Source organism: Erpetoichthys calabaricus, chromosome 15 (assembly GCF_900747795.2).
Source record: "Erpetoichthys calabaricus chromosome 15, fErpCal1.3, whole genome shotgun sequence".
NCBI classification, from domain to species: domain Eukaryota; kingdom Metazoa; phylum Chordata; class Cladistia; order Polypteriformes; family Polypteridae; genus Erpetoichthys; species Erpetoichthys calabaricus.
The window spans coordinates 75819465-75838965 of NC_041408.2; the positions used below are offsets into that span (position 1 = coordinate 75819465).

Consider the following 19501-nt stretch of genomic DNA (forward strand, 5'->3'; position numbering starts at 1 on the left):
ATTCCCTGATCAACCATACATCAATTTTAACTGAAGACCTGTTGCTAAATTAAATGATTGCCTGCCTATGAAATACTGTATATCAATAAACTGATTACTAAAAACATTTGTTGAGCGCATCCATATGAGGTACACGTAAACAAATCACAAAGATGATGCACCATAGCAATTTAGGGTGATAACATTGCAGGATTAAAGATTGGGGTCTTTCATAAAGAATTTGAGTAAGGAGCCGGGTGTTAGGTAACAACTTGAAGGAGGAAGCAGAGAAGTGAGAGCCAAACTTTGCGTCTTGAAAAGGTATCTAACATCCTTGATGGTGCAAAAGAAGTACATCTATCTCTTTAAGTCCATTTGATAGAACACACATGGTTTCAGATGTTTATTTAGTCATTTTTATTGTATTGCACTGTGGACAACAGGGAGCACCTATATATAAGTCATCCTAAACCTGGAATAAACACTACGTAGGTCAAAGCAGCCATACCATCTGCACTTCAGAATAATTAAAATACCTAAAGCTAAGCATGTCTGGCCAGTACTTGGATGGGAGACAAACCAGGAAAGCTTGCTTGCTGCTGAAACAGGTGTTTCAGGAGGCGCATATCCTGTGGTCTGTGTGTGGATCTTAATGACCCGATGCAGTGATGAATCCTTTGAATGAGAACCGAGGTCCTGACTCTCTGTGGTCATAAAAGATCCCTGGGCATCTTTTGAAAACAGTAGGATGTGCTCTGATATGCTGGCTAAATTGCCCACCACCACCATGTCCATGCTGTCCCCCTACTCATTCTCTGTTTGTAATTGGCTAGCTATCTTTCTCACCCCTTCACCAACTAACAGCTAGTATGTGGTGAGTGTTTGTGCACAAATGGCTGCTGTCGCATCATCAAGGTGGATGGTGGTGGTGGTTGAAGGGGCTCCTCGGCGGTCTGTGTAAAGTGCTTTGTGTGTCTAGAAAACCGCTATATAAATGGAACTTTCGATTAAAGTGATAATGGGTTTTGTTAATAAAAAATGGAAAGGTGCGAGAAGGTGGACTAGCAAAATTATTAATACAATATAAAATTAAAAAACAAAAACTATATTCCTCACAGTCTCTGGGTCTTCCTCAACATGAACCCATGTCTGTCCTGTTGGTACCACAAGTAAGCACTCCTCACTCCTTTGATACTCTCATGCCTTCTTCTTCACCCTGTGGCATCACATCCACCCCCCTGTCCGACTCACCTCCAAACTCAAAGTTTACTGTTAAATTGGCCAGAAGCAGCCCTTAAACCAAGGTGAGTAAAACAGGAGGAATGAACAGGGTAAGGCTGAGGAGGAGATGGAGAGACTGCTTGCATATAAGAGGATAAATAAATGTTCAGCCAGAGAAGTTCTCCTAAAAGGGTAAGATTGCTGTTTTTCAAGTCAAAGTTATTTCTTCACAGACATAGTATATAAAAATTTGCCATGCAAAATTGTGCTGTAACATTAAGTGTTTTCTTTTAAAAAATAGATAGCCTGTCCTGGAATTTTATACTGTGTCACACACATGCTCTTGGGAGGCAGGCTAAGGGCTTAACCGAGGGCAGCAAACAAAGGCAGGGGTTGACAAAGCACACTAACCTGTCTTCTTCCTCTACTGCAGATCACCTGAAGAGAAATCTGCCTAAAACACCTCCAGTTCCTGCGTTTCATTCCTAGCCACGCCTCCTACTGACCTCACTTCTGGTTGGAATCCTACAGACCCGCCTCTTCCTCTCCTGCCACTATAATAATAATAATAATAATAATAATAATAATACATTTTATTTATATAGCGCCTTTCCCATGTATGAAAGCCTATCACCTTCCCTTCCTAGTTTGTCCCTATTTGGATGCTGAACCAGACTGTTCTCTGGAGCTATTACTTTTGTTGCCTGTTTTGTGTACAATATACGGTGTGGATCCCCAACTCTTTGTCTGCCTTTCTTTGTGTTTTTACAACTGGAAGTCATGAAGTGTGGGGCCCCACCAGAAAACAAACAGCTAATAACTTACCAAATACTTTAATTTTTCAAGCCGAGAAAGTTATCAAGCATTGATCTGTGTCTTGAGATTACACATGCATTGTAAAATAGCTTATAGATATCATTTTCAAAAGAAAAACACGGCCTTAGTCCGCAACAACTTTGCAACAACCTTTCACCTCCCGGGTCTTAGTTTACTCTGAAAAGAAAAAATCACACTAAACTGATCCTGCCACATACTCGCTGATGTCTTGATTTACTTCCATATTTATGTGAGAACCTCTCCCACGAAGGTCACTGTTATCATATAAGCAAACAGAAAATGCACCCTTACCTTAAAAAAAAATAATAAACAACAAGAATGTGTGATAAAATGACTATTTCCAGATCCCTTTTGGTGCCACAAACATGTGTGAAAAACACTGAAAGTTTTGCTGCGTCAAAGTGGACATATTTGGTAAGTTTTTAGGCTTTTGTTTTCCGGTTGGACCCCGTGCTCAATGACTTCCATTATAAAATGCCAGGAGAGGCTATGTATTTTTAAAAAATTTGGACGTGAGTGCCAGTAGGCTTTGCACCCTAGGAACTAAGTTACCCAAACTATTCTATAACATTTCAGTAATTACTTACCACTCTGATGCTGCTCTTTCTGATCATAAAATAGGTCATTGCGATAGCAATTGCAGAATTTGAGGGTTCCTCTTGAGTGCCTCTTTCTCTTGAACAATTTGGCTCAAAAACTAATCGGCACATCATCATCTCAGAATGGGCTTAAATTTCGAGTTTGGTATTTTTCTGTGTAGCCGTTTTAGCTGTAGACCATCCTCAAGAAACTGTAACACACAAACACACAAACACACAGACACAGACAGACACACACCATTCATCGAGTTATCGATGCTGATAGCATCAGGAGACCCTAAAACTTCGAGATCCATCGAAAACCGGAGATGGAAATTTTGGACGAATCTAAAGCTTTTGCTCCCTCCCCATAGATGACTGGTTATGGTGGGCGAGGGTGCAAAGCAGTTTATAGAAAACACTTAACTTTAGTACATCATTTTGCATGGTATATGCATATGCAGTGTACCATGTTTGCAAAGAAATAACTTTGACTTGAAAAATACCAAACTTATTCTTGAAGTGCAACAGGCTGATAAGGCTGTTCTGTAATCTGAAGGTCTCAAGTTCAACTTTCACAGCTATTGCCGTCTCAGACTGGCTCAGCAATCTATGAGGGGCCGGTGACTTGCTGAACAAATACCTCAGCAGAGACAGCCAGAAACTATTTTCCAGGTGGTATCGATAAACACTTCTGGGGTCAGAAATGCCCTCTTAAACAACTGAGGCAGTTTTCCTAGAACTTTCCCTCCTGGTCTCTGGACTCTATGCAATGTTGAGCTCCAAAACTATCTTAAATTGGCAGGCAACCCTCAGGTTTCCTGGTCACCAAGGCCATGCATTCTATAAAATGCTGTCCTGCCAACTTCTGTGAGTCTGAGGAAAATTCCAATAAATTATTAAGAGTCCTCCACTGCCCTGGTTCTACTTCTGTGCCCTCTCAGCTATAACTAGCCTATAAATATACACTATAATACCCCCTGGTGGCATTTTATTAATCTTCCTGGCTGCCTATTGTGTGCTGTGCCAGTCCTTACCTGAAGCCCCTTTATAGTACAAAATAAATGAATTTCCAGAACAGTGAACTTGTCCAGCATATTTTCTCATTTATGAAGTTGAAGAATGGCTGTCATGGAAAGACTCAACAGAAGAAGTCATAAAAGTAATAAAGATGCACATCTAAAATTTCAGGATTTATCCATAACCAACTTTTACAGAAAATGAAAATTAATGTGTTTTTTCACTGCATGGACATTTAAGACAAAACCCAGGCCATGCTTATTTCCAGTAAATATGGACAGTTTACTTTAAGCATCATGTGCTTCTCTGTTTTTTTCTTTCTCTTATTTTTGTAAAAAGAGGAAACTCTTTACCAGTATTTGCAATAAGGGAGTTCATTTGCTTACCTCCTTCAAGAGTTTCATTTTGGATCCACTTGCTCCAACCCGACCATCCAATCTCATTCATGCAGGACACTCGCAGCCAAAACAAAGTCATGGCAGTCAGGTTCTTCAAGTCACATTCATAAGGAGGTACTGAGACACTTATATCTCTTAGATGGCTGGAAACACCAAATACTGTCTGGTTTACCTGAAAAGAAAATCAGGGTCTCACATCTTTATCACCTTAATAAAAAAAAATTCTTTGAAAAGTCGTGGGTGGCATACTGGTAACACATTTCATCTTACATTCTATCTGTCTGTTTTAAAACCTGTTTAATCCAGTTCAGAATCATAGAGCAGTAGCTTATCCTGCAGGATTTGTTGTCTTCCGGTGTTTATGAGCACTGTGTTTGTTCCAGTGAGTTTGGGTCCACTGTTCCTTCAAACAAGTTGTTCTGTGTGGTGTCACACATTCGTGTCTGAGGGTCACCTTCCAGGCTCATCTGAAGTAAGCACTACCAATCTGGGACACTAGGGGGTGCAATCACTAACTCCGCTTATCTCCCACAGCTCGTTGAAAACGCCCACTGAGGGCAATTGACTACGCTCCTTCAGTTCTGGAAGCTATAAAAGTGAGGCACTCCTGAAAAATGGGGTCTCATTCAGGAGATGAGTTACCTGCATTATGGAGCTCCGACCCTGTGACTGGACCACTCTCCAGAGCCTATCGATTCAACATTAATGGCTAAAAGTTTATTATGTTAACCCTTCATGCTATCAGGCGCCTGTTAGTTTCAGTTCTTTTTCTTTGCAAGTAGACAGGATGGCCCGGTTGGTACCCCAACATTTCTTTTGAGTCCTGTCCTTCCCTCGACTGATGACAGTGGACAATGGGCCTGAATGTGCAGTCACGGCACCAAGTTAAAATCCTGTCAATCCCAACATGTAAAGGACCAAGAAGATCTGTATGTGTTATGTGTTGCCTTTTGCTTTTGAATAGCAGAGTGAAAAGCTGCTGTCTATACTGCATTGTCACAGAGTAGAACGAGTTTATGAGCCAAACTAGGCCATCTAACTAAAAGGCACTTTATATTAAGTGACTACATAAACATGAAATTTCAAAAAATACCTGTGGTTGTGATAACTCTCCACACAAATGATTTAAAGTATACAGTTGTGTAGACATTTTTAAAGTGATCAACTACACCACTAGCACAATGACTTTCCTTTTTAGAGGATTTTGCTTCCTTCATTCAGGTCAGTCAGGTTGGGGAGGATGCGCTAATACAGCATGTTGCCGACAAAAACAGCTTGGGATCCCGGTTGGCAACCTTCCAGGTAGACACGCAGTTTACTCCCACCCTCTGGAAATGACCCTCTATCTGCCGCAGCCAGGTGTTGCGTGGGCATCCCCTCGGCCTGGTCCAGCACACTCGGGTCCTCAACAATGAGGATCCTGTGAGCCAGATCACCCTCTGGGAATCAAGCCACATGGCCATAGTGCCATAAGTGATGCTCCCTCACACTGCAGGTAATGTGACTCATTTTGGGACTACGTGAGCAACGGCTCATTCAACACAAAGTCAAATCAGCGGTATGCAAGGAATCTCTGAAGAGACACAGTACCAAAAGAGTCCAGTTTTTGTCTTAGTCACTGGATAGCATCCATGTCTCACAACCATATAGCAAAACAGGAAGCACCAGGACTCTAAAGAGTTGGACCTTTGTCCTTTTGCTGAGATATCGGGAGCGCCACAAGCCCTTTTTCAACAACCTCATGACCCTCCATGCTCTCCTGATCTGTCTACTGACTTCATAGGAAGAGTCACTACAGACATGAATGTCACTGCCGATCTAAGTAAACCTCTCGACAAGGTCGACACTCTCTACGCAGACAGACACACTGCTGATGGCTGTGCTTAAGAGGTCATTAAAGGCCTGGATCTTGGTTTTTAACAGGACACTCACAAGCCCAGACACTCAGACTCCTCACTCAGTCTTTCGAGAGCCCCGATCAGAGCCTCCATTGACTCCACAAAGAGCACAGCTCTGTCGGCAAAATCAAGATCAGTGAATCTTTCTTCAGCAACAGATGCCCCTCAACTGTTGGAACCCACAACCCTGCCCAGCACCCAGTCCATGCAAGCTTTGAATAGAGTAGGAACAGAACACACCCCTGACAAACCCCAGAATCAACTGGGAAAAACACAGAGGTTCTGCCTCCACTCTGCACAGCACTCGCAGTACCAGTGTACAGGCTATGATATCCAGTAACTTCAGGGGGAATCCCACAAAGTCTCAGGATTTGCCTCAAGGGCAGCTCGATCAACTGAGTCAAACGCTTTTATAAAAATCGACAAAGGCTGCTAAGAAACTCTGCAGATATTCGCAATTGCTCTTCATGAGAACCCTCCATGTCAAGATACGGTCGAAGGTAGACTTCTTATGCGTAAAACGTACTGTATGTAAATAAAAGTGTCATCAATGTTTATTTTTTGGAAAGCAACATTGTATTTCAGCTTTCTTTTGTTCATGACTTTTTGACTTCTTTTTTCCTATTTGTTAAACTGATGTTTGTGTCTGCTGCTGCAATGTTTCCATCTGCCCAAACGGTCACTGTTTCTGTCAATGGATGTGGCTTCTTCAAGGCTTCATTAAAAGCTATAAAATGTAACAAGGTCAATGGGCCATGGCCTGACAATTACAGACAATAGTGCAGTTTTTCTGTATAAATTATGGGATAAATGAAAATACTGGCAATGAAGGACTTTTAGTTTAAAGGAACAGCAAACATAACAAGCACGTTGGAAAATGGGTGGATGGATGGATGGAGAAACGCATGAACCACACATTCCATTCATGTGTTTGCTGTGTTCCTCTTCTTCTCAATCTTTATTTTTCCATACCACTACTGTGCACCATCTCAGTATTTTAAAAATTATAATTCTGTTTCCTTCAGTTCAGCCACACATTTTCTCAATACATAGAAGGCATGTCAATTGCCAAATCACTGCTACAAGACCTGAAAATGGTTGACCTTTCATGGCGGCACCACTAGCCAGTTACGCTGGTGTCAGATGTGGGAAGGTCTACACACAGAGTATAAAAGTAAAAGTAAGTTAAAGTAAAGAAAGTAACTAAGTTGAAGTTAAAGGAAGAAATGGTTACAGCAAAATCACCACTGCACTGATGGTAGACTTTTAAGTCAAAAACATGAGCACTTGAGATGAAGCAACCTAAGCAGCATGTTTTTTTCTTCTTTTTTGCAGAAGCGCTGACAATCATGGGATCATGCGTTTGACACCAAGGATGACCTGTGGTAGCCACAGCACTAACACATTGTTTTTCTGTCCCACGGTGAGCAAAAAGGAGTGAATTATCCACAAAAGTGAAAAACACTCAAGAGTCGATTCCAAGGCTAAAAGATTGGTCCTTCACCTCAGCAAGTTATGTCACTCATGGGTGGGTTAAGGGGTCTAGGCGACCACAGCACTACATGATCGTGCTGGTATTATTAGTGTGATAGTGGGAGTTTCTCAGCCTCTGCTAGTGAGGACAGCTTTAAGCGTGGATGAGGTATGGTGAGAATTGGATATAATAAGAGACACAGTGAAACCACCATAGTGAAGAAGTGCTTTAGCTTAACAGGATAAGCATGCTCATTCTTCTGCTCTGCAGGAAGGCAGGGTAACATAATGCTCTGGTTTTGAAGATGTTACAGAGGATGTGTGTACATCATTCTTTACCTTGTAGTCATATGAGTGGCACTGAACTTTTTTTAATAAGCCACAAATGTTTTCTCGAGCTTCATGACCTGTATTCAATTCAGTATATAAACATATTGTGATCTTTTAGTGAATCTTCTAAGTGAAGGGCAGTTGTTAGTGGGCCGAAATACCATGGTGGGTAACCAGGACACAGGGTTGCTACCCTTATATAGTAATTAGGTACAGTAATTATCGCTCACTACCTGTGAGTTTTGCATGTTCTCCTAGTGCCTTCATGGGCTTTTCTCCAGGTACCTTGGTTTCCCCCCACTTCTCATAGACATGCAGCTGAGGATAATGGGTGGCTCTTATCCCACCCTTCTCTGAATGAGTGTGTGTGCTCTGTAATGACCTGGCCTGGTACCTGCCTTGTATCCATTGCCACTGGGACAGTCCCCTTCATCCCTGTCACCCAAAACTTTATTAAGCAGGTTCAGAATCCTTCTTCTTTATTACATTATAAACTGCTCAAAAAATTAACGGAACATTTTGAAAACAGATCAGATCTCAATGAGAAAAAAAATCCTGCTGGATATCTCTACTGATATTGCCTGGGTAATGTGTTAGGAAAGAAAGGATGCCACATCGTTTGATGGAAATGAAAATTATCAACCTACAGAGGACAGAATTCAAAGTCACCCCGAAAATTAAAGTGAAAAAATGACGTGGCAGGTGAGTCCATTTTGCTGAAATTTCATTGCAGCAACTCCAAATCGTACTCAGTAGTTTGTATGGCCCCCACGTGCTTGTATGCATGCCTGACATCGTCGGGAGCTTGGGGATGGGGGTAGATTAACAGACGATTAACAGTCAGAGGTGCAACCTGTCCCAGAGGTGTTCTATTAGATTTAGGTTAGGCCGAGCGTGGGGGCCAGTCAATGGTATCAGTTCCTTGATCCTCCAGGAACTGCCTGCATACTCTCGCCACATGAGGCCAGGTATTGTCATGCACCATGAGGAACCCAGGAACCACTGCACCAGCATAGGGTCTGACAATGGGTCCAAGGATTTCATCCCGATACCTAATGGCAGTCAAGGTGCCGTTGTCTAGCCTGTAGAGGTCTGTGTGTCCCTCCATGGATATGCCTCCCCAGGTATACCATCACTGACTCACCACCAAAACAGTCATGCTGGACAATGTTACAGGCAGCATAACATTCTCCACGGCTTCTCCAGACACTTTCACGTCTGTCACGTGCTCAGGGTGAACCTGCTCTCATCTGTGAAAAGCACAGGGCGCCAGTGGTGGACTTGCAATTCTGGTATTCTATGGCAGATGCCAATCGAGCTCCACGGTGCAAGGCAGTGAGCACAGGGCCCACTAGAGGACATCTGGCCCTTAGGCCACCTTCATGAAGTCTGTTTCTGATTGTTTAGCCTGCTCTATGTCCTTTTGTAGGCCTCTGGCAGTGCTCATCCTGTTCCTCCTTGCCTAAAGGAGCAGATACCAGTCCTGTTGATGAGTTAAGGACCTTCTACAGCCCTGTCCAACTCTCCTAGAGTAACTGCCTGTTTCCTGGAATCTCCTCCATGCCCTTGAGACTGTGCTGGGAGATACAGCAAACCTTCTGACAATGGCACGTATTGATGTGCCTGCCATCCTGGAGAAGTTGGACTACCTGTGCAGCCTCTATAGGGTCCAGGTATCGTCTCATGCTACCAGTAGTGACACTGACCGTAGCCAAATGCAAAACAAGTGAAAAAACAGTCAGAAAAGATGAGAAGGGAAAAATGTCAGTGGCCTTCATCTGTTAAACCATTCCTGTCCTAATTGTTGCTCCTCTATTGCTCCTGTTGTTAATTTCATTAAACTGATTAACAACCCCCTCTGCTACTTAACTGACCAGATCAACAGCCCAGAGGTTTCATTGACTTGATGCCATACTCTGATTAAAAAGTGTTCTTTTAATTTTTTTGAGCAGTATATTATAAAAGGCTGAAGGTATTGCTGTTCAAAATCTTGCACTGTACCATATTCAATACATTTTATTCCTGAACAAGATCATCAGCTCCTTAAAATTAAACATTTATCAAATGTTATTATAATGAAGCAACAAAACAGTATTTACCTACTGACTTAGCATATACCTGGAAAACTAAATGAAGGACTGCCGTTTCCAAAAATAAAAAATGAGTGAGATGTATCTCTCACAGTCTTCATCTGAAGCAACATGCATACAGTAGAGAAGCAGAGGAGGCCAACTGAACTCACAGCACCATAAAAAGATGGGATCACAGAAGAGTGAAGGGAAAGCCCGTCACAGTAAGTAGTCAGCCCGGGACTATTTAAAACTGACAATTCGATTTGACAACTCATACAACGTGTTATCAGTATAAACCATGAAGTTCAGTTCATTATATCTACATGCTGTAATAATTCACATATCTTCTACATATAAAAGTTCACAAACCCATTTAATCCATTTCAGGTTTGTGTGTGGGCTGGCAGCGCTTATTCTGGTAGCACTGGGCACAGGATGTCAATCTGTTGCAGGAAATACACAATCACTGAAGCCAACTAATAGCTGCTAATCCACCCAACATGCACATCTTTTGTGATATGGAAAGAAAGACGACGCAGTGATGGGGAGAATGTGCAAACTCCACAGAGGCAATGACAGGATGTGGGATTCGAAACAAAAATGCTGAATAAGTTGGCTAGCAGTACTCAATAACTAATGCCTTCCCTGTTATGTTATGCAGTTTAAGTCCTGCACTGTTACAGTGACATGACGGGAAGCTTGTAGTGTTAGTCTTCTATCTCACAAGCTGTATTCTATAAAAAAAAGTATTTTTTGTGGCAAAAGTGAATTTTGACAAAGTAGAACTGAATTGTAACATTCTTCCTTCCTACTGTCCACACTTTGCAGCTCAGACGTGGGCAGTAAATGGAGCGCAAGAGAAGAAGTTGGATGTGTCAAAAATGAGAATGTTGGAGTTACAAATAAGGACAGAATAAGAAATGAAACCATCAGAGGTACAACCAAATGTGGGAGAGAAATCTAAGGAAGTGCAGGAAAGTAGGCTCAAGTGGTATGGACATGTGATAAGGAGAGGCAAGGAATATGCGGGCAAAAGAGTGATGGGAACGAAAGTCCGGGGAAGTGAAAATGAGAGAGGACAGAGAACGGGTGGGAAGATAAAGGAAAAGACCATTTCATGGAAAAGGGTCTGACTGGGGAGGGGGTGAAGGAGGATCAAAGACATTGACACCACAAAGAAGTGGGAAGAGATGAATAGGAGGAAGAAGAACAGAGCAGCATGATTGTATCTTGGAAACTTTGGGAGCAAAGCAAGAACCATCCCTAGATGGAACACCAGTTTATAACAGGGCACACACACACACACACACACACACACACACACACACACACGTACACACACGTACACACACGTACACACACACACAATGTCACTTAGCCAAGACAAGAATGAGCCACCAGTCATTCTAACATACTGTAGGTATCTGTGGAGTGTGAAGGGAAAGCAAAGTAAATACAAGAAGGTATGGACAGAACCCGTAAAATCACAAAAGGTTGTTGCCAGGCTGGTAACTGATTGAATGGTCCTTTAGATGATTGACAGGAATACATACAAATACTGCTTATTTATCAATCGTTTAAGCTTTTTTCCGTACTGAAATACTGAGTGTAAATGTGTAGTACAGCACAATATTACTCATTGTTTTTAAATCCTTTTAAAATCATGCCTAAATCTCTATTGGAAATGTCTACTCAAAGAAAAAAAAATACTAACACCCCCATGTAACAATGGGGTGGAAGAAGACAAAGATAAAGCCAGAAATAAGCAAAAATAAAACTGTCACAAAATACTATACATTAGCTTGACAGTAGTATATAGCAGACGGCATTTACTCACTGAGATCTGACAGGTGTGAAGTGGAGAGTAACTGTCATGTCCTGGTAGCCACTTGACCGACAGGGAGTGGGCAGACTGCTTTATTACTTGCAGGTCACTGGGTGCTGAAGGGGGCCCTGAAAGTCAATAAGCATTAGAGATCGATTAAATAAGTGCATGATCAATGTTTACTTAAACAAAAGTATGTCAGAGAACACACCCAAATAAACCCAAAAGTAACAAACAACAAATATCTGGTAGTACCTTTAATATTAACGTGTGCTTCTTTCGATGTGCTCAAGCCTCTGTCATTGGTGGCTTCACAGCTATAGCGGACAGAATCATTGACTCCTTAGAGGCACAAACAAAAGAAAAATTTACATTTAATGTACAGCTCTATAAAAACACATTATAAGTCTAGCTATTCAATTTTACTGACTTAAAGACACTAGTAAAAAAAAAAAGAAGCAGTCCAAATAATGCAAATGTTACAAGTATAAAAAGTCATATTAAAATTGGGTCATTAACCATAAAAACAAAAGGAACTGCGATTCTTTTGTGGTATATCCGTCCATTTTCTAACCCCTTATACAGTTCAGGATTGCATGACACTAGGGCCTTGGACACAAGGCAAGATAAAACCCCAGACAGGATGCCAAGCCGCAGAAGGGCACATTTACACACACCCACAGGTACTCATACAGAGCCAATCTACTCATCAACCTAAACAAAACTTCTTTGAGACACAGTACTAAATTGGATACAGGAGTATAAGTGTGTGTGAGCCTTGTGATGGACTGCTGTTTCATTCACGTTTACTTCTAGTCTTGTAACCACTTCTCTTGCAGTCTCCACAGCTATTTACTAGAATAGGTTAAGAAAATGGGCTTTAAATCAATAATTTACAAAAGTGTGTATCATGCAATCAAATCGGAGTAATGGCAATGAGAACATCAAGATGACAGTGACAACACTAACACTGACTGGACAGTTCACAAATATGATAAGTCTCTCCACTTTAAACTGCATATACAAAGGAAAAACACCAATGCTAAATTAACTCTTACAAATATATTATCGATCTATTATATAAAAAAATCTTGGGTCGAGACGTGATCATCTCGGAGAGACACTTTGACGTCGCGCGAGAGTAGACATTACAACATTAGGAAGCAAGACCCATGAGACAGTGACTTTTGCAAATCACGCCCTACTTACAAACAATTTAAAACAAGTTCACGGACATCTAACTTCGCAGTTGTTGGAATGCTTTTGGCAGACACACATCATGTGCTCCCAGCTCTTAAAAATGTTATACGTACTAGAGGGCACGTGAACGACTAAGCAAAGAAGAAAGAGCAGCATGTCGAAAAAAGACACGAAAGCATTGGAGAGAAAAGAAGGTAAAAAATGATGCACAAGAGAACAATAACAATCTATGTGCAAATTCAGAAAATAAGGAAAGTAATAATCAGCCCGGACGTCCCGTAAGAGACACTTTAACTCTTTTAGGGCGGATGTCGACTTTTGTTAACAGGAGGGGTTGAAGGCGAATGTCGACAAAAGTCAACATCCAGGGATAGGGGGCGACAATCAGCTGTTAATGGCGACAAATCTCACTGTCACGTCACTGGCATTCCCTCTGTGCTTGGAGGAATGCTAGACTCGTTGACTCGGCAAATAAACATTGTGTGTGCGTGAGTTGCGAAATGTAAACAAAGGCAAGATGGCACCGACATGTGAAAAGGCAGCGAAGCAAGTGCAGAAAAGAAAACACTCGACAGACGATGTTTTGCGCATTATCGCGGAGTCGGACTCTTGATTTTTCAGAATCGGACTTTATTGGCAGTGATCAGGAGATCGAGCAAGAGAGTTAGAAGCAGGCATCAGCTGATCAGACACCAGCCGATGCCGCGCCAGCGGATCTGCTGCCAGTTGAGTGCCTTCGCGCAGCCGATGCATCTACGGCAAGGTTCGCATGGGATAAATACACAGACATTGATCCGTTGAGAGCTGATCTGGCTACCGGAGTTTACAAGACGGCATGGCAGATCACCAGCTGCTGTACTTCAGGCTGCTCTCTCCTGATGCAGCTTTTCAGCTACTGTCAGACGAGACAAACAGGTAGGCAGAGATTTTTTTTTGAATCGCGGGCTGTGTTTGCATCGTATTCTCGTTTTTCAAAGTGGAAACCCACAACGAAAGACGAGATGAAGCGCGCTGTGGCATTACAAATAGAGATGGGACAGAACTGATGATATAACTTCAGGGAGCATTGGTCCAAACGTGTTTTGTCCCCTGGTGGCTTAGGTACGTGCTGCTGCAAAGTTTTATTCACTTCTGTAATAAACAGAAGCAAATCCCATGGGGTGAGCCAGGCTATAATGCCATACATAAAGTTCATAAAGTTTCAGAAGATGAAAAGAGGTGACAATACGGTTTTCATGCAGGCAGAAAACTTGGTGGCAGTGGCATGGCACGATGGCAAATGGGTGACTTGTCTCTCTACAGTACACACTAACAATATATGTGAGAAAGTGCAGCAACAGACAATTGAAAAATAGGCACCAAAGCAACACGTATTGTAAGGAGTGCAATGTGGCAATGACTGAAATTGGCTGCTTTGAGCGAGATCAGACTTTGCTGTGTAAAATGTATGTGATATGTATGTGAAATCATAGAGTATGCAGGCTCATACAACATGCAAGACAGTAACATTTGTCAAAAGTAAATATTTTTTGTTGATTTGATATGTTAAACAATTGCTTTGTGTTCTTTTTTAAAAAATGTTAGTTTTTGGAAAAATATTCAGCCCTGGGAGAAAAGAAACAAAAAAAAAATTAGCCCTAAAAGAGTTAAGGTCCCACAAGACAAAGCCGGGAGACCAAAGGACAGCTACTGTGCAGGGTTTTTGAATGATTGACACGCAGCGCGACAAGCAGAACATGCAGCCCAGCAGCAGAAAGACAACAGATGATCTGTCCGCATCTCCTTAGCTTGCGTTCAGACCCCAACCCCCACCCCTCACAACGTTAGCGGGCAAGGTGAGGACAGCTGCTGTACAGGCTTTGAAATGATCGGCACGCAGTGCGAGAAGCAGAACATGCAGCACGGCAGGAGGAGCAGTAAGCAAGCAGGTGATCTGTCCGCATCTCCAAAGCGTGTGTTCAGCCACCCTGTTCATAATACGAGTGGCAGAGACGCAAATTGGCACGCCCTGGGGTGGGCTTGTGAAGCGAGCAGGGGGCAAAGACCCCTGCAAAGAGAAAAGAGCAAAGAGAAACATTTTACCCCTCCATGGACAAAGGTTGAACACTGATTGGTAGAAGGTTCGAGAACATAGGTTGTGCCTGGCCAGGGTTGTTCGGAGACATATGGTCAGAGCACAGGAAGGGAGTTGGCCCCTAAACTATGAGTTGTCGCTGCTCCAAGGGGTACAGTCAGGGAGATCAAGTTTGCTTAAATATGGAGACATGCCAGCAGTTGCTTGTCTTTCCATCAACATTCATCCAGAGACCACACTGAACTATCAGCTCAGAGGCACAACACAAGAATGAAAGGAGGTTGGGAGCATGCATTGATACAAAGCGTTGCTGCACCCACCACACGATGAACCACCTCAGAATCCCAGATTAGGACCCAAGTGCAGCTGTGCAACGGGTGACACCTCAGCACCACACTAGTTCAAATGGAGTGGAACAGTGTGAGATTTTTTACAGTGGCTGGAATGCCGATCCTGCCACCAACCCACGAGTTGGAAGACCTGCTTGCATGGCTGGATGCAGGTTAACGTCATAGACAGGACGGAACAATTGCAGGTTAAAGGTCTTGCTCAAGGTCCCAATGGAGAGGAATCACTTCTGGCATTTACAGGATTTGAAGTGGCAAACTTACGATTGCCGGCGCTGATCCCTAACCTCAGAACCACCACTCCGCCATAAGAATGAAAGAGCCACCTGATATCTGGGCATATTGAATACCAGCTGGCATTTAACCAAATTTAATTGAATTGAATGTGCCTCTGCATTTGGCACATATAAGAACTGTAATGTAGAAAATGTTATTTTATATTACATGAATGAACATTTGAACTTGCTTCTCTGCTGTGCCTTCAACTCTTTCTAATAAACTATCTGGGTCCAGAAAATATAATAAGGGAGGAAGTATTATAACCTAAGACGCATTCAGCTGTAGTTCATCGTGATGGTGACCAGACTATACCTGCACCTCTGAAGCTGGCTCATAATTGAGACTTAATACAGAAAAATTCAAAGGTCTGGAGATACTCAGGTCTACCTAGAAAGTCCTAAAGCAAGCATTGGGTCACCACCGGAAACCTTCTACGCCGAAACAGCAGAATTACACAAAACCCCCAACTCCACAGGGCTCACAGGCCCAATAATATGGCGCACATCTATTAAAATGTTCAATAATTATTCCAGTTTGATGTGTACTTGCTTCTGTAATGGCTACTAAAGCTACATACTGTACATCTTGCTTTTGGGTAATTTTTGTTGCTTTTTAACTGAAAGGTTGATAAGTGTATTTTGTCAGGTTTTGGTTCTGTCTTTATTATTTTTTTTTCTTTTTCTGCTACCTCTGGGAAGTGAGAATCGAAACTTGATCTGGAGTGAAATGAAAATCTGATATTATACAAATGAAGCATATGTTGGGAGGAAGTTGTAGCACAGAAAGTGGTTAACAAATAATGTGATAAGCAGGGATTGCTCCAATATTTAGGAGCAGATGATTCTAATATATGCAGAATAGAAACTGACATAATAAAGTTTTTAACAAAAAGTCAGCTATAGCGTTTAAAAAAAGCTACAGTTTTCTGCATAGGATGCCTGGGTAAACAGAGGTTTCAGTCCGATCAAAAGGGTGCAGAACTCTGCATCACAAAACCCTCAATAAAGCTGACTGCCACCCTGTTGGCTTGGAAATGGCAACCAGGGGAGAAAAAAGGCTGAAAGAAATAAGCAAAGAAAGGAGGCAACAGCCAGCCTATTGTACTCACTAAGAGCACAAACAAAGCTGGGGTCACAAAAGCGCCAAGTAGGGCTGGCCCGGTCATCTGGGCAGACACAGCAGCAGATATCTTCAGGAAATTTCTGCAGGGAGCAACTAAACTTTGGATGGCCACCAAGAAACACTGCACAACCGTGATACCCCGTGCAGTGGGAGTTGGCACTATGTTACACTCTGGGTCCTTGTAGTTTATGAACTGACTGCATTGATGGTAAGATGGTTGGAAGACACAGACATCAAAATGAAATGGTGGAAAAAAAAAAACCAAGTGTTCTTCTATTGTCCAATTTTAGTGAGCCTGTGCGAATTGTAGCCTCAGTTGTCTGTTCTTAGTTGACAGGAGTACCACCTGATGTGGTCTCCTGCTGCTGTAGCCCATCTGCTTCAAGGTTCAAAGTGTTGTGTGTTCAGCTCTTCTGCAAACCCCAGTTGCAATGAGTGGTTATTCGAGTTCCTATTGCCTTTTTACCAGTCTGGCCATTCTCCTCTGACCTCTGGCATCAACAAAGCATTTTCACCCAGAGGACTGCCACTCACTGAATGTTTTCCCTTTTTCACACCACTCTCTGTAAACCCTAGAGATGGTTGTCTGTGAAAATCCCAGGAGATCAGCAGATTCTGAAATACTCAGACCAGCCCATCTGGCACCAACAACCATGTCATGTTCAAAGTCACTTCAGGATCCTTTCTTTCCCATTCTGATGCTTGGTTTGAATTTCAGCAGGTCGTTTTGACAATGTCTACAGGCCGAAATGCATTTGGTTGCTGCCATGTGATTGGCCGATTAGATATTTGCATTAACAAGCAGCTGAACAGGTGTACCTAAAAAAGTGGCCTGTAAGGGTATATTCTCAAACCCGCTTGACCCAAGTTAGGCTCAAGCCGAGTCTATGTCAGCAGCACTGGCTGCAAGGTATGAAACTGCCCTGGACCGAGCAAACAGTTTCGTCGTAGGGCTCACACACACATAACATTGTGTCACATTAAGACTGATTTTAGACCATGCAGGTCTTTGGGGGCTAAGCTAAATCAATGCAAGCAGGCAGGTTTTCTACTTCACATCACACTGCTACCTTAAGAGTTTCTAAACTTTAGCTCCGAAGAGGTAATTAATCTTGAAAGTCTGCAACAGCTCTGCTGTCAGGTATGACACTGAATTCAGTGGAAAAGTAAAAGGTCGCTGCTATACACAGGATGACATGAGTTTATATCATCTTAGATAGATAGATAGATAGATAGATAGATAGATAGATAGATAGATAGATAGATAGATAGATAGATAGATAGATAGATAGATAGATAGATAGATAGATAGATAGATAGATAGATACTTTATTAATCCCAAGGGTATACAGACAGACAATAACTTTGTATAATTTTAACGTCTACCCCCCCTGGGGTGGAATTGAAGAGTCACATAGTGTGGGGGAGGAACGATCTCCTCAGTCTGTCAGTGGAGCAAGATGGTGACAGCAGTCTGTCGCTGAAGCTGCTCCTCTGTCTGGAGATGATCCTGTTTAGTGGATGCAGTGGATTCTCCATTATTGACAGGAGCCTGCTCAGCGCCCGTCGCTCTGCCACGGATGTCAAACTGTCCATCTCCGTTGTTGTTGGCTGGCTTCAGCAGTTACTCTGCTACCCTTGTTTAGCTTCTCTGTTTTTGTGTTTCCAGCATTCTTTTTATTTTTTTCATCTCTATATATCATCACACACGTGCGCATGGGAGGCAGCTAAAGGGTTTGAATGGGGGTAATTCCAAGCCAGACCGGGATGTAGCAGAGTGCACTGACTCTTTTTCTTGTTTTTCTACAGACTGTTCACGGGAAATACAGCCTGGTCCTGATGACGTCAAGTCTGCTTCCGACCACTCTGACGTCACTTACGTGTCTGAGCCTATGAATCAAGACCATTCCGGGTCCGGCCCCTCTGATGTCATTTCCGGGCCCAAGCCTATGGATGAAGACCCTTCTGGTTCCGACCCCCCGATGTAATTTCCTATATTGGCCTTTAAAAGCAGCCACCTTTCCCCTATTCCCTCAGTTCTATTTTGACTCTGAATTATGCCCCTCAGTGCTATCATTTTTTCAATTTTGCAGCCAGGAAATAATACACGGGCGGCTGCCCCAAACCTTGCTGTGGCTCTTGGTTGAGTTTGTGACAATATATATAAAATCCAACGTCTGTCTGTCTGTCCGCTTTTCATGAGAGAACTACTAAACGGATTTAGATCTTTTTTTTCTATAATTTGCTTGAACATTCCGGTTGATTTTGTAACTTCTCTCACCGCGCTAAGTATTATAGTTCGGTTGCGGCACCAATTTATTTGTGCAAATCCAAGAGACAGGCTGTGGGCTGAGGAGAGGGGTAGCAGGACCTCAGGAATAGGGAGCCAGGTGGGGTCCTCCTCATTCACACACCAGCAACCGTTCGAGTCACTCTACCCCTCGCCACGTGTTCTTGCCTCCGCTGAGCTAGCGATACCTGTTTGTTTAGCAAATGTTATCATCTAGAGATTGTTAAAGAGTAACGTTTGATGTTTTTGAGAGAGAGATCACAGCTACGTGTCTTTTAGAGGACACCTGCTCATTGGCAGAGATGTCACGGCCACATGCTCTTCTCCCATGCAGGGGACGCTCTCCCATCAGAGCTGAACACGCTCAGATACAGTAGCAACGTTTGACATTGGAGCGTATCTGCCTTCCGCTTGGCCAGAGATACCATGCCAACTTTTTACATTTTTGGCAAAGAGATCACAGCTACATTCTCGACCTCGATAGCAAAACCAATAATATTATATTTCATTATATTTCAAGAGGCCCTCAGATATGAATGCTATCAATATAAATTCTTC

The 19501-nt window shown here is 42.6% G+C and overlaps 1 protein-coding gene across 2 annotated transcripts in view; it reads right to left on the reverse strand.

Annotated features, from left to right (window-relative positions):
• The window catches only part of mertka (c-mer proto-oncogene tyrosine kinase a), a 171876-nt gene that overhangs the window by 110151 nt on the left and 42224 nt on the right, over window positions 1-19501 (reverse strand). For both annotated transcript variants that reach the window (XR_007933607.1, XM_028820523.2), the window contains exons 5-7: window positions 11887-11973; window positions 11644-11759; window positions 4022-4205 (exon numbers count right to left, since the gene is read on the reverse strand). Coding sequence is in view for 1 of the 2 variants with exons in the window: in XM_028820523.2 (XP_028676356.1) it covers window positions 4022-4205; window positions 11644-11759; window positions 11887-11973 (387 nt within the window). In the remaining variant the exon portion in view is untranslated. The remainder of the gene's footprint in view (window positions 1-4021; window positions 4206-11643; window positions 11760-11886; window positions 11974-19501) is intronic.